Raw genomic sequence first — 22,134 nt, forward strand, 5'->3', positions numbered from 1 at the left:
AAGTTGGAAAAAGAGAAAAAAGGGAGAAAAGAGAAAAAGAATGGGCAGAGCAGAGAAGCTCCAGCTATACCTCTGCCACTATCTTGCCAACACAGTTGCATCACTCTGAGGCTATGTTAAAGGTGATGTGTTTTTAATGGGTTAAGAATAGGTTTTATGAGTATTGAAAGGATGCGGGGCAGTACTTAATAAATAGTTGGAATGTTAGCTAGAATTTGGGCTCCAACAAGAAAAGCTAAGTGTTTAGACAGAATAGCGTCTTTGGATCAAGTGGTGCTCTCAAGGACAAGATACTGCCAGCAAGGATGTAGGGGATTAGAGAATGAAACTACAGATTAATAAACAGGCTGAATTTCCACATTAACGTCTTTTGTTCAGAGTTTATAAACAAATAAATGACAGCTGGACAACTAGGATAGCCTGCATGGAAATAACCAAGCTTGGAAGCAGTGCTTGGTAGGGTGCCTGGTGTGATTTGATTATGTTGCCAAAGGAAATAGAAGGAAGCAACAGACACAGCTGAATGCTGGTACTTCTTTCAGTGGCAAAACACTGAATATACTTTGCAGCTTTCAAATGAACACACAACAATCTCTGTGTCAACATTGAAACAATACTTTACACCAAAATTCCAAAACATAAGGATTTTATGAAAGACTACGACATAAGTCGCCAATTAATTGTGTCCACAAATAGACACAATTTGTGCCATTTATCAACTCATGATCCATGAAATTAATATAAATGTAATAACCAAAAATGGAGATGTGGATTAAAGCACGTTTTATCAGCACGTATTAAATGTAATGCAAGCAATATAAAAGACATGTGCTACCTGTTGTTTCAGATAATTTAGATTCCACCCAGTCATAACCATGCTGTCGATGGGAATGTTAGACCCCGCAGCATGTTCCATTGCTCAAAGACATAAGGCCGAATCTTACTTTTTTGGCGAACTTCAAGTCCCATCCAGTTCTTTGGAGGGTTTGTCACAACCAACCTGTATGCCCTTTTTCCCGACTACTCCCTTGGGAAACCTCATGACTTGCACTGACAATAATGGATGTGCTACCCACTTTCAAGATGTGCAATACTGCCCAATATTCAGCACAGTGCCTCAGTGCTTAGCACTGCTGCCTCACAGCACCAGGGACCCGGGTTTGATTCCAGCCTCGGGCGACTGTCTGTGTGGAGTTTGCACATTCTCCGCATGTCTGTGTGAGTTTCCTCCGGGTGCTCTGGATTCCTCCCGCCATCCAAAGATATTCAGGTTAGGTGATTTGACCATGCTAAATTGCCCATAGTATTCAGGGATGTATAGGTTAAGTGCATTAGTCAGGGTAAATATAGGGTAGGAGGAATGGGTTTGGGTGGGTTACTCTTTGGAGGGTCAGTGTGGACTTGTTGGGCCAAAGGGCCTATTTCCACATTGTAGGGATTCCAGGATTATATGAACATTCAGGGTCTCACCCCTAATGAGGGGGAGATTCTGATTCTGACTGTCCCAGCAGGGCTGGAGGTTGCCTTTGACTTTCTGAGTGTGAACCCTTGAGCAAAAGCTAATCCTCTTGATTTGGCTTGAGAGGGGCTGACAATTAGGACATGTTTCTGGGCTTTGTGTCTGTGCTAAATTACGAGCCTGGCATGTCTGGTTGAGGGAACAAAACTTGAAGAGGCAAGGCAATGCAAGGGCAGGCTACTCTGAACATCCAGGTGGGCTCAGAATGATGGGGCACTATGACAGTAAACGAAGGACCTGGAGATGCAATCTGGTCCCATCCATGAGCTGGGTGTGTGTCCCTGAACAAAAACAGTCCTTGCTGCAGCATCACAATGATAGTTGTCAATGCAGCTAGGGGGTGTAGCATTTAATTGCAGAGGAAGCCTGGGTCAACTGGGCTTTTATTCACTGGAATTTAGAAGAATGAGGAGGGATCTCATAGAAACATATAAAATCCTGCTGGGACTGGACAGGCTAGATGTGGGAAGAATGTTCCCAATGTTGAGTAAGTCCAGTACAAGAGGCCACAGTCCAGGAATAAGGGGTAAGCCATTAAGGACTGAGATGAGGAAGAGTTTCTTCACTCAGAGATTTGTGAACCTGTGGAATTCTCTCCCACAGGAAGCTGTTGGCGCCAGTTCTTTAGATATATTTAAGAGGGAGCTGGGTATAACCCTTGCAATGAAAGGGATCAAAGGGTATGGGGAGAGGGCGGGAATGGAATACTGAGATTGCATGATCAGCCATGATCCTGCTGAATGGTGGTGTAGGCTAAAAGGGTCAAATAGCCTACTCCTGCATCCATTTTCTACATTTCTATTTTTCTATAAGGTGGAAGGCTAAATATTGATGGAATTATGCTGGGAAAATGGCATTTAACAAGCTATAATCCCTGTCGATTGACAACTTGCTGCTGCCAATGAGAATCTCACCCTGATGACTGTGAAAAGCGTAAAGATGGCAGGAGTTGTTCCCGACAGCAAGATGGTTCTTGTTGCACTCATCATCTTATTCTGTCACACAGTTCACCATATCCTACATTGTAAGATTCCATCCATAATGGCTAACCTGCAACCACATTCAAATGTCTTAATATTTTGGTGAACAAAATCTATCAAACTCAGATTGAAAATTAACAATTCATCGAACATCAACTGCCATTTGCAGAATGAAGTTGCAAACATGCACTACTCCTTGTATTTTGGAGAGGTTCATTCTAATTTCGCTCCAATAATTTCACTCACCTTTCAGGCACAAGGTTCAAGGTCCACACCAGGGACAGAATTTTATTTAGGTGGGAGGGAGTGCTGAGAGGCGGACTGCTGATTACTCCCATCTGCCTGGAATAAAAGTTGTGTGGTAACTAGCTGACAAAAAGAAATCTTCCCACAGCCATAAACCCTGAGGATTGGTTAGATTGGTGGAGAGTGGGAGTTCTGCCTTTCAGATGAAAAAACATCCCACCAACTGGAGCTGGCAGGCAGTCTGACTGGGTCATAAAGTCATAGAGTCATAGAGATGTACAGCACATAAACAGACCCTTCGGTCCAACCCGTCCATGCCGACCAGATATCCCAACCCAATCCAGTCCCACCTGCCAACACCTTGCCCATATCCCTCCAAACCCTTCCTATTCATATACCCATCCAAATGCCTTTTAAATGTTGCAATTGTACTAGCCTCCACCACTTCCTCTGGCAGCTCATTCCATACACGTACCACCTTCTGCATGCAAAAGTTGCCCCTCAGATCTCTTTTATATCTTTCCCCTCTCTAAGCCCTCTAGTTCTGGATTCCCCCCACCCCAGGGAAGACACTTTATCTATTTATCCTATCCATGCCTCCCATGATTTTGTAAACCTCGACAAGGTCACCCTTCAGCCTCTGATGCTCCAGGGAATACAGCCCTAGCCTATTCAACCTCTCCCTATAGCTCAAATCCTCCAACCCTGGCAACATCCTTGTAAATCTTTTCTGAACCCTTTCAAATTTCACAACATCCTTCCAATAGGAAGGAAACCAGATATGCACGCAATATTCTAACAGTGACCTAACCAATGTCCTGTACAGCTGCAACATGACCTCCCAACTCCTTTACTCAATACTCTGATCAATAAAGGAAAGCATACCAAATGCCTTCTTCACTATCCTAGCGACCTGTGACTCCACTTTCAAGGAGCTATGAACCTGTATTCCAAGGACCCTGGACTGAGGTAAGTCAGGGTATTGGGCAGTAACAATTTGGCCAACTTCTGGGGGGCATGGGAAGCATAGGGGATCGAGATTGTTAAGGGCTTGGTTTTGGAGCGGAGGCAGGTTTCTAGGAAGGGTAATGCACAGGGGTTTGGATCTTGTGACTGACAGGTCAGTGCTACCAACTGAACCACAGCTATCAGTGGAGGGCTGAAATAAAAGATGGTGGAATTTATGTTGCAGCAAAACAAACCTTTGGCTTGGCAATGCCTGGGGAACCCAAGTGGCCTTATACTTAAAATAGCATGTATTGGATTTAGGGAGTACAGCATAGATTTATCAGTTCATACTTGAACTGCCAATATATGGATGCACAAAGATTGCAGTCTCCTTCCTTCCCATCCTTTTAAAAAATTTGTAAATGATAAATGGGCTGCCCACTCCTGCTCCTTTGCCCATACCAGCCAAATTATAGTGTGAGTTGAGAGTGTGGTGCTGGAAAAGCGCAGCAGGTCAGGCAGCATCCGAGGAGCAGGAGAGTCGACGTTTCAGGCCTAAGTCCTTCACCGGGACTTCTGCCCGAAACGTCGACTCCCCTGCTCCTCAGATGCTGCCTGACCTGCTGTGCTTTTCCAGCACCACACTCTCAACTCTGATCGCATCTGCAGTCCTCACTTTTGCCTATATTATGGTGTGCGTTTGTTAAAAAGCTCATAGGGCCTTTATTATTTAGTTAAATGTGGTGGGCTACCAATTTTGACACTGGGGCTGAGCTTGGGGTGGATGGCAAGCTGATGGGCTGGTTAACCCACTTATTTTGTATATCCCCATACCAAAAAGACACCTAGCAGTGCCTTATAAAATCCAGCCCTGGGAAATGTACGCAAAATTTATGCCCCTCATTAGTGCAGTACTGAATAAGTGCTACTTTGTTGGAACAGCTGTCTTTCAGATGAGATATTAAACTGAGGCCCATCTGCCCACTGAGCCACATCTCCATAACTGCACTTCAAAAGCACATCATTGGCTAGAATTGACTTTCAGACATCCAATGGTCTTGGCAAACAAGGCTTTCTTTCTTCCAATTAGATATAAAGAGCAGCATTTAATTACCATTTCTGATCTTTTCATCATATTTTAAGATCTGTATGCTTGGACCCAAGTTTATTTGAACTAGTAGCAATTCTAGCTTTTCACTTTGATTAAGATTTCAAAGCGATTTTCAAACGCCATGTTCCGTCAATTGTACCCATAGTCTTAAACAGTGCTCAATCTATCATATCATCATCACCCACCCAATAATCTCAATTAAACCCCACCTCATCCCTGACATTCATATGCTCAGCCTCACCTTTGCATACTGAGCCTCATTCACACATGCTCTGCAGAGATGCATTTCTTCCTCTCTCTCAGGGCAATACACTGCATTACCAAAAGCCACCAGATCTAACAGGATGGTTCCAGAATCCCTGTCCTGACCATCCTCTCCTTGATTCCTTCACTGGCTGCCACCACAGTGGAAATGCTGCTGAGGCCACGGCCAAAGCAGCACAGAAACATTGAAGATGACATTACCCTCATCCTAATCCACCTTCCCATAAGCTGTCTCCCTCATCTCACACTGTATTCTTATTTATAAACTGCTGGTCCAGGTGCATTCCCCCCACACCATCCCTGTCCCCATCTAGCCCTAAATAAGCTGATCCTTGTGACATGCGCCTTTCAGGTAATTAGTAAGTACAGCTAGGCCAGAGAAGGGAGGAACAGTAACATCATGATGTAGATGCATCATCACTCAATTTCACACTCAGAGCCACCAACTCAGCCATTAACACTGTGTATAGCTTCAAGCAGAGCATTAAAGATGAGATCTACATGTGATGAGACACCAGGTAGGAGTTGCCTGCAGCCTGAGCAGGGAATGAATATATCGTGGGTGTCCCTTCACAGAAGGGTAAGACTATACACAAGTTCTCCTGTGTAACAGCTAGATGAGAATTTCAGTGTGGCAGCCTACAGAAGAATGCTGGTGGGTATGCACAGCAAGTCTGCCAAAAATCTAATATTCAATGTCAAGCAGCAGGGAAACATCCAGCACCAACTTGGCACAGAGTTTGGCACACAGCACAGAAACCATCTTTCTCAAGAGGTGTCTAACTTCCTCAACAAACTGTGGATCTCACCTGATGCAGCATTTTTTGGCCAATCTCTCAGCTTCCTTAACAGCACAGGCAGCTTCCATCACATATCTGAGTGATGCAGTGGATGAACAGATCATAGTCACACCAGCTTAGCTTGCTGTGGAATAAAGTGTGCAAAACAACTTGCAAGGTATAACAACATTACGCAAATCTCTCCTCTAAACAATCACTAGGGTCCTGAGGTAGCAACCTACCCAGAGGGAATGCATTAGATCCATGATCAAACTTGCTGTCATCTCTCAAGGTAGACAAGCAGGAGGCTAGAAGAACACAGAAAGCCAGGCAGCATCAGGAGGTGGAGAAGTCAACATTTCGGGTATAACCCTTCTTCAGGACTGAGAATGGGGGTGAGAGGAGCTGCATCTAAAGGGAGGGTTGGGGATGGTTTTGGGGAGAGGAGCGGAGTGGTGAGGTAGTGTTAGGTGAACAGAGGTAGAGGGTAAGGCCTGGTTGGTTGATGAGAGGAATGAATCCGGTTGGTGGCTGTAAGGAAGGGTTAGTATGTGAAATGGAAGGGAGGAGGAAGGACTAGAAAGTGAGTTGGGGGATGGAAAGGGAAATTATTTGAAATTGAAGAACTCAAGGTTGAGCCCTCCGGGCTGTAAACTGCCCAGGCAGAAGGTGAGGTGTTGTTCCTCCAATTTGCTGTCTGATTCACTGTGGCAATGGAGGAGGCCATGAATGGTCATGTCGGAAAGGGAGTGGGAAGGGGAATTGAAATGGACGATAACTGGGAGGTCAGGTTGGCCCTTGTGGGCCTGGCTGTGATGCTCGGCGAAACATGACCTTTGTTTCCATTGGGTCTTAATAATGTAGAGAAGACCACATCGGGAGTACCGGATACAGTAAACTAGGTCCTCTCTCAAGATTGTAGCATTCATCCTCCCAACCTTCAAATCTACACTCAACAAGTCCAGACTTTTGCAGCTATTGCTAAACCTGTAGAGTCTGCCACCTGACCTTCTGGCCAGATTTGCTCAAGCTTGTCCTCCAAAGCTAATTGCAGTCACCTCCACTGAAAGTCATCAACCTTTCCAGCCATGTAGTCACCAGCATAACACAATGTTGTTAGACCAACAAAATGTTGAGACACATTGACTTTGCATCATTATCCTTTTACTGAAATGCAGTCACTTTTTCAATGAATTATCATCAAGATATTTTTTTTTAAATGTTAGTTTAAAAGACAAATATATTGATGTACTTAATCATAACACAATGAGTAGAGAGACATAAGTCCTCAGTTATAGTCTCTCATTTGGTGAATTACCAATTTAACCCATCCATCTGGGGAAAATAGGACTGAGTTTGGAAGATGCAAGTCCCATTAAAAGGTGAATGGAATATTAATAGAAATCAAATCAGGCTAAGCAAGGTTGGTGTGGTGCTGGAAAAGCGCAGCAGGTCAGTAGCATCCGAGTAGCAGGAGCAGTGAGGTTTCATTCCTGATGAAGGGCTTATGCCCAAAACATCGATTTTCCTGCTCTTCGGATGCTGCCTGACCAGCTGTGCCTTTCCAGCACCACACTCATAGCTCTCATCTCCAGTACCTGCAGCCCTCAGTTTCTCCTAGGCAAAGTTGGTGGTTGTTTCAAATTTTCAATTTTGGCAAATTTTATTTTTGTCAATATGTTATGTTTTTTTATTTTGCCAGTTTGGTGTTAATAAATGAACTCTCCTTGATATACATTCTCCTCTCTACATTTGCACTTACTAAAATCAAAACTCATCTTTTTTTATTGTTGCCTCAAATTGTGAATTCTGACCGACCTTTCCTTTTCAAACTTGTTGAACATTGTATGGATTTAATAGGCTGAAGTACCTCCTCTGGATGTAATAACTAACAGGCAATAGGATCTGTGTGGCATATTGCTGATGGAGGCTATCTCCAGGGCTTGCTGGAACAATCAGAGGGTTGACAGCCCTAGAGCCTCACCTGAGAGAGAGAGAGAGAGAGACAGAGACAGAGACAGAGACAGAGAAAGAGCAACTCAACACCCAGGCACACTTAAAAAATGAGGTAAGTGGGATTGGGGAATGTGGGAGCCATTATTCTAGTCATGGATGCGGAGCCCCCACAACATGGGGGAAATGAACTCTAAGTAGTAGGAGCCCTAAATTGGCCACTTAAGTAAGTCATTTGGACTTCGGGCAGATTGCCAATCTGGCAATATTTGCTGTGTCACATGGCATGGTGTTGGGAGAATGTTTGACACCCCACAATGCATTCCAAAGCTATTGTATGCCTTCACATCACATTGCCAAAGGGCTGGTTAAACTCTGGCCTATGACTTTCATCAAAAAGAGATACAAATAATGTTTGAACTACTTTGAACTACTTTGCAAATAAAGGAATATATCTGAAAAAGGATCATATTTGGTTTGAAAGATTAATTCTATTTTTCATTCCACAGATGCAGCCAGACCTTCTGAGTATTTCCATGCATTTAAGTTTTTAAAAAATATTGTACATATCACTTGTTGGATATGGTTAAAATCATCTCAATCTGCCAAAATCAGGAGTGAAATTTTCAAAAGCACCCTCATGGATCCTTAGTACATTTTACTGATAAGCACCCTGGAGGATAATTCTCTTTCAGTTTAAAATGAAGAAGTGAAGGTTAATTTGGACTATCCAAATCGATATAAATGGCAAACTAATCATCGCAGACTCTGTTGTAGCTAGAAGTAAAGAAACACAATAAATCATACAAAATTAATTAATTCATAATTTATGCCCTAAATAAATGTAAAATTAAAGAAGTACTTCTGCTCTTGGTAAATATTTTATTTGAGTGCAAAGGGGCAACTGCAGATCCTAAGAGTTAATCTTTGAATAGGGTTAGCTATTTGGGAAATACAATCAGATAGTCAGAGAAAAATTTCCGTGAATAAATCAATTTTGGTAGAAGAATAAATCACATATTTCAGCAAATTACAGCAACTGCTGCCAAAAACACAGAAGGTGCTATGAATTCTTGTTCATTTCTTTGCACATGTCTGTCCTTTTAGGATGAGGTACTACTACTGATAGAAACTTTTTGACAGCTTTCCTGGAGAGATTACAAATACAATGGTGCAATACGGCAAACATGTTAGAAAGCTCTGTGAGTGCAATGTGGCAGATGGTGCATTAATGCATTAACAGCAGCTTCTTGTGTTGAATATTAATGCTTCCAGTTTGTGCAGAGGAGGACAGTGTTAGATGATTCTGTGCACAAATGCTGATGTGAAAAAGGTAATCAGTATTTACTTTAGGGAAAGCCACAGGGAGGCACAGGCAGGCTCTCCCCAGCCATTTCTTTGACAGCAGAAAATCAATATTCACATTTCCAATTTATTTGTATTTATTGCTAGTACTTTAGAATCTCAGACAACAAACAGCTTACAACCTCCCCTTAAAGAACATTTTTGCATAGTTCCAGGTGGAGAATCCTTAGTGCTCAACAGAAATTCTCAAACATCAATCAAATGCCCTCTGTGATAATAAAGTTGATTTGTTCAAAAGATTTTGTGCTATTGCTGAGTATAAGAACAATTTTTCATTAACCACGTGTACGGACATTTTTGTTGAATGCATCTTGCTTCTCACTCCATGTCTCAAATCTGGCATTAGAACAGAAAACAACTTTGGATGTTATTGAAGATTTTGGAATTGCCAAGGCAAAATTCCAAAAGAATTTATCGGAGCTAATCTCTACTTATGATTAATATTGCTTTGATACAAAGGAATGGAATTAAATAGAAAAAAATAGGAAAATATCTCAATGATGCTTAGAAAACACCTGAAAGTGATAATTGACTCATTGTTCTCAAAGTCAAATGTCACATACCTATTAACCAAATTGGAGTACATTACTGAAGCATTATGTCTTGAGGTTTGCTAAGATTTTACAACAGACTAATTAGCCAACATTTGAAAGAGTTTATAAGGGACTAGCAATAAGGTGTTAAATTTTGGTAATTAAGAGAGTGATAGATTTTGGGTAACAAAGCCATGAAGTTGCAGATTTTCAAAATAGAGTTCACTGCTAAGCTAATGGTGAAATGTGTTTTGATGCACAAAATGACCTTATGTTACCCTTGTTTCTTTGCAAATTCTGACCTTATGAACAGCAAATTAAGGCAGTCTCTTAGCAATATCGGATGGTCTGTTATGATTTTGACAATTTAGCAATGACAATGTTATGACTTCAGAATATCATCTTACTAGTATGAGATGGAATGGCTAAAACAAATTATGCAATCATGATGGAATCCACCTAATGTTCACTCTATTTAATTATATGGAATACATTCTTGTCTTCTCAGCCTGGACGGTGAGGATGAAATCCTCACTTGATATTTCAGGTATTATTAAGTCTCTGTACCATTTTTTTCTATAACGCAATCTCTTCCATTTAGAAAGGTGAGTCTGTCAATAGGCCATCAACTTCTCCTTTACTATCCTCCTTCCCTGTTAATGGTTCGCCTTAGGACACACAACTCAAGTTGTGTCTCAGAAATAATTAAGTGAGTAGCCACAGTCCACAAAAGACCATAGACATCTCACTAAATACTCAAAGCAGCAGGCTATAGACACTGCTAAACATCTCTGCAAACATTGATCAAATTCAAGCACTGCAGTCCTGTGACTTCCATCTCAAGTGGAAGTGAACAATGAATGAGGGAAGAAAGACCTATGAATTTTCCCAACATCTACCAGTGGCAGAGACCAACACATAAATGCAAAAGACAAGCCTGAAGCACTCATAACCATATTGAACCAGCCATGTTAATGTATGATTCTTCTTTGTCTCCTTATGCGATCTTGACCACCACTGATGTCAGCATTCAGCTAAATTAATCATTCCATGACATCAAGAAATAGCCGTGTGATTGACAGAGCAAAGGCTATGGGCTCAGATAGTATTGCAGCTGGAGAGCTGAATCTCTGTGTTTAGGAATGAGCTAAACATCTAAATAAAGCTAAACCAGTAACATTACAGTACTAGCATCAATTGCCAAAGTGGACAATTGGCCAGGAAGTTCAATCCATAAAATATAGGATGAACCTAACCAACTAATCACTGTCCCACCTTCTACTTATCATCATTAGCAAAGTGATGGAAAATATTATCAACAGAACAATCAAGTGGAATTTACTCACCAATAACTGATGTTCAGACCAAAATCATTAACTTCAGGTCTCATGATGATTTTTGTCTAACCATGGGCACAGAACTTGATTTCCAAAGGTGACTGAATGCTCTCGAAATCAAGGCAGTAATCAGGCTAGTCAGCATCAATAAGTTCCAGTGAAACTGAATCAAATTAATAGGGGGAGACTCTCCAGTGGCTGATGTGAGTTCTGGAGCAAAAGAAGATAGATGGTTGTGATTTTTGGAAGTCATTCATCTCAGTTCAGAAGGAACAGTTTCTTATGGAAATGTCCTCAATCCTATTGTCTTTAGATGTTTCCTAATAAGGCCAGAAATAAGGTTTATTGCTGATGGTTGCACAGTGATCAGCTGCATTTGCAATTCCTCAGATAATGAAGTCTGTATACCAGACTGAGGGAAAGTACCAATCCAAAGGAAAGACATTGGTGCAACAATCAGCTTGACATTTAAATGCATGTCATTGATCTTCAACTACTTGTACTGCTAAGCTCTCTCATATATTTATGTGTACCAATATCATAGAATGGCTTTCGCACAGAAGGCTGCCATTTGACCCTGTGTCAGCTCTCTGAGTGAACCTAGTTCCATGCCTTTGCTCATACCACAGCCTTGCAAAGATTTGTAACTGCTAGTTGGACAATTATTATAATGGACATTTACATGCATACTCAATGACATGGTTCAGACATCAACAATCTCACTGAGTTCAAGCCATTGCCAGGCAGCAGATGGCAGGACCAAGAGGGAAATACTTGGTGCAGTGAGTAAATGCCTGGGAAGAAATATAGATTCTGTCTGGCTTAAGGAATGAGAAGATAGCAAGCTAAGGTGGATATAAGTACAGAATTCGAGAATGTGGGATCCAGAAAGTTGAAAGCAGTGTCAATAATGGCAGAGTGAAAGAAACAGACGTTGTCTGTCTAAATAATATGGAGAAATGTTGTAGTTCTTAAGGAGGTCTAGAGTTGAGAAAGAATAAGGCAATTGATGCAGTTAAGCACAAACATGGGCATTTTAAATATGAGATGATGGGAAAAGGTACCTATGTATGTCAGCAAGGACAGATGCGGTAAATGAATGGAAACTGGAACGCATCGGTATGCAGGCAACACAATTTCAATGAAGTCTCTGGAAAGAATGATCAGGAATACTTAAGATGTCCGGAAGTGACACAAGGCTCAATAGCAGGTGACCTGAAGTGGATGTGAAACCCAGCACTGTAACGAAAGTCTAAGTGCAGGAAAGGATATGGGTTTGGGAATGTAACACATGTCGAACTGGGATGTTGAGGTTGTCCACGCAGTCTGTTTCATCTTGATACATTGCCTGGATAAAGACAGTGATTCGTATACACAGTTTACGCTGCGGAGTACAGATGATCTCAAGCAGTGTGAGAACGTAAAACCACTACAGAGGTCAAATGAAACATTAGGAAACTAAAGCTGGTCCGGGTTTTCCTTGGTCATCAAAGGGCAGCATATTGTGGAAGTGGAGAGATTAATTCATTGAGACCACAATATGTGACGTTGGGGGTTACGAAGCTACGAATTTCTAAACTACGATTAGGTGTAAGAAAACTATCCATTGTAAAATACTTTGACATTAGTATAAATGCTAGTGTATTCCGAAAAAAAACACGTAATTCAGCAATGTAGATGTAGAGTTTCTTAGCAGGTTTAGAGATTGGAGATGATCAGTGATCAAGTACAAAAAAAGGAAGCCTTTTCCGATGTGGTGTCGTTTTTCGTGCCAAGGTTGAACGATCAGTATCACGAAATTCTGTTTGACTAACATCGATAATGGTCTGAATAACTGACAACAGATGTAACCCACACAAACTGTGATGAACCATGTCGGCTTTCCTCGCCGCTAGACTGATCAATATGCGTCCGCCGAGAGGACGAGGATGGGCAACTGTAAAGTCAAAGTGACAATTTAACAACCAGGGGGCACGGGACGAATTGAAAGGACAGCCATTCGTTCCGATCTGTGCCTTGCGGTTGGCCATTGTGTTTAGAAAACAAAATATTTTAAGAACCGACACAACGAACTTCACAATTTAGCTTCTATAGTGTTATAACGAGTACTGCAGACATAACGATGCGCGTAATTAAGGCATTTATTTCTCCAGCTAAGATGTTCCACAGATATAAAAACCGAAAGAATGCTGGAAATAAATTGTTGGAAAATCTCAGCAGGTCTGGCAGCATCGGTGAAACTTGGTCAGAGTTTGATTTCTCTCCACAGGTGCTGCCAGACCTGCTGAGATTTTCCAGCAATTTCTGATCTTGTTGATGTTCTGCAGAAAAATCCATAATAAAATCATTGAAGACGATTTTGTTCTTGACGGAGTGAAGTTTTGAATGGGAGCTTTTTTTCTCAAAAAAAGGAAGCGAATAGAGCTGGTCAACTACATAATACCTCTTAATTATGTAGAAGTCGTTGTTGCAAAGTCTAGATGCGTTACAGGTTACGTGGGGTGGTTTTGCTTTGCTGGGGCTATGCTTTAAACGGGAAGAAAGTGTACACCGGTGTTCCTCTCAGACTCAACCTTTGAAAATTGCTACTCAAGTACTACCGGTGGATGTCACTGTCTCCTCTCAGAGCCCGAGTAGGAGGAGAGGGATGATAATTAGACTGTCCTACATCACTTCTAGCCCGGATGGATGACTTCACTCTTCCGCTCGGGTTTCCTTTATGTTGGCGGCGGGGTCTCCGATTCTCTCCAGAGCTCTCCAAGCACAGTACGAAGACAACATCTCCATCACCACCGGCGGGGCAGCGGCCACCGATACCCAGGATTAACCCCACCACGACCACCCCTCCCCTGAAAAGACCCGCCTTGTACAATTGCTTCCAGTCACTCTCAGTCGCTGAATTTCCAGGAGGTTTTTGTTTCTGTTTAATTTATTTTTTGCCACCCGTTCTTGGTTGCATCCCCTTCGCTCCTGGAGACGCTATGTCGGAGATTCTGCCCTACAGCGAGGAGAAGATGGCTCATTTCGGCGGCGAGAATGATGTCGGTCAGCTCTCCTTCAGCTGTCGCCTCCAGGACACCAACACCTTCTTCGGGGGCTCCCAGCCCAAGAGACCCCCCAAACTGGCACAGATTGGCAGAGCTAAGCGAGGTAAAACGCGAAGACTTTTTGCCTAACTCTTGGTGCGCTCACTCCCCGTCCTGTGTCATTTTTCAGTTCTAATCGCATTTTTTTTAGGGTCAGTAGATTGAAAATCGCCGTTTTTCATCACAAATGAAGATTAGTATTTAATCCAGCTCCTGAGGCCAGCGACAGTTCTGCCCCTTCGTGAGTTAATGGAGTGTATAATGTTTTTCGTTTGCTTCCATCTGACAAAACATACAACATTTCACGGTTGTTAGTAGATGCAGAATCCTGTCTACATACCTAGTGTAAATATAAACCTCTCCAAAACCCAACTCTAAAAAAGATCTTTCTGAATCGAAATCTGCAGTGTTCGTTGTTCGCTCGAATGTAACATTTTTGATTTTTTTTTAAATTGGTCGATTTTGGAAACTAGTTTTCGAGAGAAATCATTGTTTTCGTGTTCGTGCATCCGTTGAGTGAGATTCATTTTTGATTCACATCATGCCCCCTTGCTGCAGCTTTTGCCTGAATGACCAATTTGGGAATGAAACGAGATTATTTTGCATTTTCTCCCAAAACTCGGGATCCCTAATCCGCTCAGACACTCTTAGTTTTTCTCACACCATCCCCAATATTTAGTCGAAACTGTAAAACCAAATATTATCAAATTTCCACCGTGTTCACATAAATGATCTCTTCGACATTTCTTTTGAGATCAGGTTTGAAATATTTTGTTGAATGGCGGATCCATCTATAGGATCATCTACGATATAAGCGCAGACCCGATTTTTCCCCCCAAAATTTGGCCAACCCGTTTGACATGTTCACATTGAAATTGCAACAAGTGTAAGGATTTCGATTTGTCTCACTTTTAGTCGTTGCCCGTCACACGAATGTACCTGCTCATTTACTGTAAAACACGCAGCTTTATTTACCGTCCCCGTTTATTTTGTTTAGACCCAACTTGTCCTCGGGTGAAATCAAAACACAGGCAGTCCGCTGAGCAGAATGCTAATCCGAACTATCTGCGCTGGATGTAAGAAGCACCTTTCTTTGCAGTGAAAATGTCTTTGCAACGTCAGATTTAACTGATATATTGATCGTTAACCGCAGCATGAACCTCGAAAGCAAAAACCGTGCTAGCATTCTTAACAAAAGGGCGCGCTTTGTAATATTTAAGGTCAATATTTGTTACAAATAACAAACCCACGCCTTCGCCTTTGTCAGCTTTAGGCACATAATTGGACGGTGTTTACTTTCACTCCTAGTCCGTTTGCATTGTGCGCCAACATGTTTATTTATATTTTGCAGCTCCCTCATGTTCGACTGACCCTATGTCTGCAGACACTAAATTGCCTGTAATTGCTTTGCAGTTGTTATCGAAGACGACAGACTAGATGATGTTCTGAAGGGGCGGGAGGACAAAACCTCGTCTGGAGTGTAAGCGGAAAGGGAGCGACCCTGACTCCCAAACTTTTTTTTAACTATTTTAAAGCACTTTGGGGCTGTGCATGCGTTTATGGATTGTCCAGAGAGGTCTTGGGGCTTGCTGACGAATCTCCAATCCAAACAAATGCACACAAATTTGAGGAGCTGTCAATATCAGCACCATTCGGTTTATCCAGGCACACACAGATCAAGTAGCTGTCCATTTCAGAATTCCAAACCAAGCGAGCAGAAATGGAGGACGAGGTCATTGCAGCAGCAACACCGTCTTCTCTACAAACCAATGCGCAGAGATTGCCAAGCGGCGAATTTCAGAACCATCAAATTACCACAAAACACGGCGGTTGATCGGAGAGCACGACAGCTGGCAAAACCGACTCGGGGGCGGAAAGAATGAAAGCAAGGGACAACGAGCAGAAAGAAAGGATATTTTTTTGCATCAAAATAGACATATTTAATTCATCCTGTTGCATGAGCTTCCGATCACGGTGCCAATATTGGTACCAGCAGTCATTAACAGTTTGGCACGCTTCTTTCTAATGGAATTCTTCGTACTTGTATTTTTATATCTAAATCTTTGTAAAACAAAAGCTAGTCTGTGTATTGTACTGCATTAAAATGTTTGTATTTTTTGTAAGGATGTATAGGACCGGATCCATTGAACTGCAAGACTGATTTTGGTCTATTCTGTGTCAGCTTTGGGAAGAGACTTATTGAATGTTATTTATGAATCTCTTAGTATTTTAGGATTTTTTTGTTTTATTTATTTTTGTTTATTTGCACACATCAATGCTAAAAAAATCTGTATTTAAAATCTATATTGTGGTAAGCATTGCTGCTGGACGTGTGAAATTTGAAGGTTTATGGGGAAAACTAATGCACTGTTTAAGAAGTTTAAAATATTGCGCTGTTAACATTAACTGTCCTCTTTTTGGACTCTTATGAAGCTGTGTTTTTAAATTTAATTTTGTAACATTCTTTTATGAAGCTTACAATCGTTATATGTGCATGTTAACATGAGGCGTAATTTTAAATAATGAAAAAAATCATTCCAAGGATATATAAAAGCAAAAAAAAATGTAATGACATTCTAAGAATGATTCATTGTACATTTTATGACCATTTTCACTGTATTTGGTGAACAAATAAATGGTTGAAGGCTGTAAAGACACAAATAATGATTCGCTTTCTCCTTGTACCTGTGTTGCATTTATGGAAGGAACTGTCTGAAGAATTTTTAAAAAAATTCTTTTACCTTTTAGTATACAGCAGACATATCCATACAAACCTTTCACTGTAACATCTGATCATAAATAGACTGCTATCACTAATCTGGATTTGAGAACAGTTGAAGAGCACTCACTGCTTTCTTGTAGAATTGGTTCACTAGTTGCTTTTAAAACAATATTATCTTGTCATCTCTCATTTTATATTTATGCTGTTTTCCCTTTCATGACCCACTCTTCACAGCTGACATTTCATTTCTACCTTCACCGGAACCTATCAGTCTGGGCATCAAACATCAAAAGCATTCCATGTCTGACTGACAATAAACCATGAGAAATTAGTGGCAGTATCACTGTCAGTCACAAATGTGGCCAGAACTTCAGCAATTGAAGGTCTGATGAGTTTGCCGGTGGGGGCTGGGCGGTCCTATCATTGTGCAGGACAGTCTGAGCAGCTGATGAGACCGAATAGCCTATTCTCACTCCAGAGTTTGGTCCTTATGGATGATTGTGAGCCACGAGCTGATGACGTTTTGAGGTTTTGACACAACCGTTCTGAACTTTAACAACAGTGCGCTGCTCAGCGGAAACAAGAGTATTCGGGTTGAATACCAAGAACTTGCAGCCAATATATAATGGGGCGCTAACAGAATGCGCAGGGGAATCGAAAGACTGTTTATAAAGAATGACTTTAATCTCGATGCTACTATATCTCACTTTGACGAATATCCAATTTAAAAGCAGTGCGACTTTCATTTTCCCCAAACAACACAGTAGTTAACTAAATGTTTGACAATGGCGCAGTGGCGAAATTATATTGGCTCTCAGCGCATGACTAATTTTGAAACGTGTTTGAACTTTAAATCGTGACAGCTTCATTCAAACGCAGTAAATTCGAGGCGAGTTCGATTATGCCTGGCAGAGCTACCTTATGGCATTATTTGCAAAAATAAAATTAAATGACGAGCTGATTCTACAGTTGGTCATCAATTGTGCAAACATAGTTCCATTTATCAAATAGGTCAGATTTTTTTTTTGGTCCAGAGAGGATAAATGTTTAGTCAATTAAATTGGACCCTAGCCGGGCTGTCGGCAATTAAATCCGAAGTACAGGTTTAGCTCAAACAATGGAAGCCGACGGGTGCTATCCAAAGACAACTCAAGCGACAGTTGCGATTGCACTTGACCTGGGGATTTCCCAAGATTGCCCTCATTTCCAGAACGAAGCACAACCCATGTGGAAGGAAGAGGATCAAGGTTGGGGAAGCAGACAAATTAACAGTTCAATTTCCTCCTGTCCAATGTTACCCTTTATCGCCAGGATCTTCTCACCTCAGCTTCCACACAGAGAAAAAAATGGAAAAAGGCGGGGGAAAAAAATGCAGCGAATTCATTCATTCTACAACCTAAAGTCTAGCCATCCTGGAATGTGACATTTTCCATTTAAGTGATAGATAAGGTTTTCAAGTCTCTTTTATCACTGCTGCCGCTTGAAATGGGAGATGTAATATCCATAAACAAGATTGCTGCAGTGAAGCAGAACTCAATACCAAGGAGCTGAGACCATATCATAAAGATTCCTGCTCTCCAAGTAACTGATAGGTGACCTCTCTAATTTAGGTATTATATTCCTGGATCTTATTAGAAGGTCATTAACAGTAACAGGATGGTCATTTCGAGTTAATTAAAGGGTCCTGTCAAAACTAACGGAAGTTTTGAACCTCAGATGATAAACAATATTCTTTCCTCACCTATATGTACATACATAGAGTCACAGAGTCATAGAGATGTACAACATGGAAACAGACACTTTGGTCCAACTGGTCCATCCCAATCAGATATCTTACCTAGTCTAGTCTCATTTGCCAGCACTTGGCCCACATCCTTCTAAACCCTGTCTATTCATATATCCATCTATGCCTTTTAAATGTTGTAATTGTACCAGGCTCCACCATTTCCTCTGGCATCTCATTCCATACACATACCAACCTCTGCGTGAAGAAGTTGCTGCTTAGGTCCCTTTTATATCTTTCCCCTCTCATGTATAAATTACACTTTATGTTCAGGAAAGTACTTCATAAGTAAATTGGATGAAAATGTACAAACAACATAATTTGAAAGGCAAAAATCAAATACTAGAATACTGTGGATGCTGAAAATCTGAAATAAAATCAGGAAATGTTGGAAATATTCAGCATGCTATAGACATACATGAGCAGGCAGAGATTAGAGGCATATAGACAATGAGCAGGCAGGTGGGATTAGATTAGAATGACATCATATGTTGACTCATGTGGTGGGCCGAAGGGCCTATCCCAGTGCTGTATGTTCTATGATAATGATATGGGATTTCCATGGAGAGAAGCCGAGTTAATATTTTAGGTTTGTGATCTTTCCAGAGAACCGATGAAAAGGGGATAGGTGATGATCAAGAGACTGGGCTGGATTTGGTTTTGGACTGGACCCTTAACTGTGTCCATCATGTTTCCCATATCGCTGTTCTCATCCCTTCCCTTCTCTCCCAGAACAATGCTAGTGATCTCCTTGAGTTCACCTCCACATGGTCAGTTTCCATACTTCACAGATCATTTACTGAACTTTTGAAACATCAGTGTGAAACATAACCAAACACACCTCCCCTCACCACGGCCCTTGTCTTCCAATTTACCAAAGAGAGTCTTCCCATTCTGCTCCAAGCAATCCATCCACTTTCCCTGGAATGTTTCCATGCAAACACATTCAAACTCATGCCCTTTTACCTCCTCTCTCCTCGTCATCAATCTCTGAGGACAGTTCAAAGTCCTCAACAGCAAAACAGGCAAATAAAGACTGTGCATCTCAGCAGGCATGAAGGGGAAAATTGGCTGCAGTAACAAAGTGGCTGCAGTTATCATGGTTCAACATGCGACTAAAATTGGACCACCTCACAGTCAAAATCACCATGAACAGGATGGTAACTCAATGATAATATGTTTGAGAGCCTATACACAGGATTCAATTGTGAAGTCCTGTGGTGATGGAGAATTGGTGTCAGGAATAGGGCTGTGAAACTGAGAGGCCCCAGTCAAGAATCTGCAAACTGGTAACAGATATATGAATATTATAGACACCAGTGTAGGTCAGATGTGTCTTTGAGCAGAAACATCAGTGAGTGGGTAGTCCTCTTCAGGATATTCTACACACACATCAAATAGGGAAGGGGTTAGAAGATGCTCCCTAAAAATACATTGCTCCACTTTCTCTTAGAAATCATACACTTCGGCATCACAATTTTCCTGGTCAAAAAAACTCTAAATTTTGCAACTTGGAGTGTGGATAATCTTAAGAGTGACTGTCTGGAATGACACAATACAATAATAGCACATGAACTACCAAGGCTCCAAACTGACATCATGGCAGTCACTGTGACCTACTTTGATGGGAGGGAACAGCTGAAGGAATAAGCGACTCAGAAATCAAGACTGACAGTGAGCATTTTTATTTCAAACATAATCAATATGCTACGGTCATCAGTGCTATGCCTCAACTCTTGACTGAGATGAAGATGTTAAGGGAGAATTTTATTCTGATCTTGAAGAAGTCATCCCTGCCATCCCGAAAGAAATAAAGTTCAGCCGCCTGAGGGATGTAAGCGTCAGGGCTGGTTGTGATGTTGTCATTTGGAAAGGGACCATGGGAAAGAAATGGTGGTTAAAGCCTTTGCTTGTGATGTCCTCCTGTTGACATCATAGTCTCATTGTAATGAACTCCATCTTCCATCAGAAAATCAAATTCTAAATAGAGGCATCCTGGAGCAAAAAAATTGGTACTTCCAAAGACTGAGATTGATAGACTTTCAATCAATGAGGGAATTAAAGGTTATAAAGAAAAGGCAGAAATGTGAAGTTGATGATCAGATCGACTGATGGGTTAAATGGCCTACTTCTGCTTCTCAGTCTTACTGTTTTATGGTCACATCAGAAACTTGTGACCCTGAGAAGATATTGTCCCTGAATTCAAGGACAACCTATGGCCTCAACATCCAAAGCCACAAACAACATTTCCAGGTGAAGCAGCATTTTACTTGTGCTTCTTTCAATCTACTGTATTTGCTGCATACAGTGCAGTCTCCCCTACACTGGGGAGATCGCTTTGTCAAACATGTCTGTTTAGTCTGCAAGCATCACCCAAAACTTCTGGTGGCCCACGGCTTTAATTCTCCACCTTGCTGTCATGCTTCAGTCCTTGGCTTACTGTCCTTATAGAATCCTTACAGTTTGGAAGCAGGCCATTTAGTCTATTGAGTCCACACTGACCCTCCGAAGAGCATCATAGCTAGACCCAACCTCCTACCCTATCCCTGTAACTCTGCATTTCCTATGGCTAATCTACCTAGCCTCCACATCCCTAGATGTCATGGTCAATTGACCTAACCTGCACATCTTTGGAGTGTGGGAGAAAACCAGAGCAACTGGAGGGAATTCACAGAGACATTGGGAGAATGTGCAAACTCTACACAGCCAGTCACCTGAAGAATTGAACTTAGGTCTGTGTCGCTGTGAGGTAACAGTGCTAACCATTGAGTCACATACCGCCTTGATCCGATGAAGCTCAACTTAAACCTGAGGAACAGCACCCCATCTTTCAAACTTTTCAGATTTGGGACTTCAGTAATTTCAGGCTGGAATCTCAGTATCTATTTGTTTCCATTTCTTTGCATTATTCACTGTTTCTCTTTATTTTTTGCAATCAGGAATTCACCAATGTCCCCTCTGCCCCACCATTTCATTTTCACCTTAATTTTGATCTTTGCTCTGGATTCATAATCTGCTGCAAAAAAAGTTTTTTCACAATTACTTTGTCAGTTCCAACATTATTTGATAAATCTTAGTTCAATTATTCCTTCATCTCACCTCTAGGTAGTACAATCCAAATTTTGTAATGTCTCATGGCTGTATGCGAGATAATATTTGGCGAATCACTGCATGAGCCTCTTCAAATTTAGTATTTCTCAATACATTGAGCTGCCCAATTCCAATCCATCATTCAATTTTGATCTGAGCAGTTGCTTTACATTGCAAAATACTTAGGTCTGTGTCGCTGTGAGGTAGCAGTGCTAACTATTGAGTCACATACCGCCTTGATCCGATGAAGCTCAACTTAAACCTGAGGAACAGCACCTCAAGTATGCTTGCTTTTATATTCTACATGTTCTGAGATAGTGCTTACCATCATGATAGTCTTTTGATTGTTTTTTTGTACCTGCATGGATGTTGCTTTGTTGATTTTAGTGTTCGGGAATGGTATTAAGTATTTGCAATG

General features: G+C 41.4%; 1 protein-coding gene across 1 annotated transcript; it reads left to right on the forward strand.

Annotated features, from left to right (window-relative positions):
- The first annotated feature begins 13,711 nt into the window (after nucleotides 1-13,711).
- camk2n2a (calcium/calmodulin-dependent protein kinase II inhibitor 2a) lies at nucleotides 13,712-16,779 on the forward strand. The gene is made up of 2 exons (XM_072572301.1): nucleotides 13,712-14,185; nucleotides 15,535-16,779. Exons 1-2 carry the CDS (start codon nucleotides 13,720-13,722, stop codon nucleotides 15,603-15,605), a joined length of 537 nt encoding a protein of 178 aa, XP_072428402.1. The 5' UTR covers nucleotides 13,712-13,719; the 3' UTR covers nucleotides 15,606-16,779.
- The last annotated feature ends 5,355 nt before the right edge of the window (nucleotides 16,780-22,134 follow it).

Source organism: Chiloscyllium punctatum, chromosome 6, assembly GCF_047496795.1.
Source record: "Chiloscyllium punctatum isolate Juve2018m chromosome 6, sChiPun1.3, whole genome shotgun sequence".
Lineage (NCBI taxonomy): Eukaryota > Metazoa > Chordata > Chondrichthyes > Orectolobiformes > Hemiscylliidae > Chiloscyllium > Chiloscyllium punctatum.

Excerpts from the sequence above, each read along its gene's own strand:
- camk2n2a (XM_072572301.1), top strand. The coding sequence starts at position 13,720 with ATGGATGACTTCACTCTTCCGCTCGGGTTTCCTTTATGTTGGCGGCGG. Across the intron at positions 14,186-15,534 it reads GATTGGCAGAGCTAAGCGAG|TTGTTATCGAAGACGACAGA; the intron begins GTAAAACGCGAA and ends ATTGCTTTGCAG.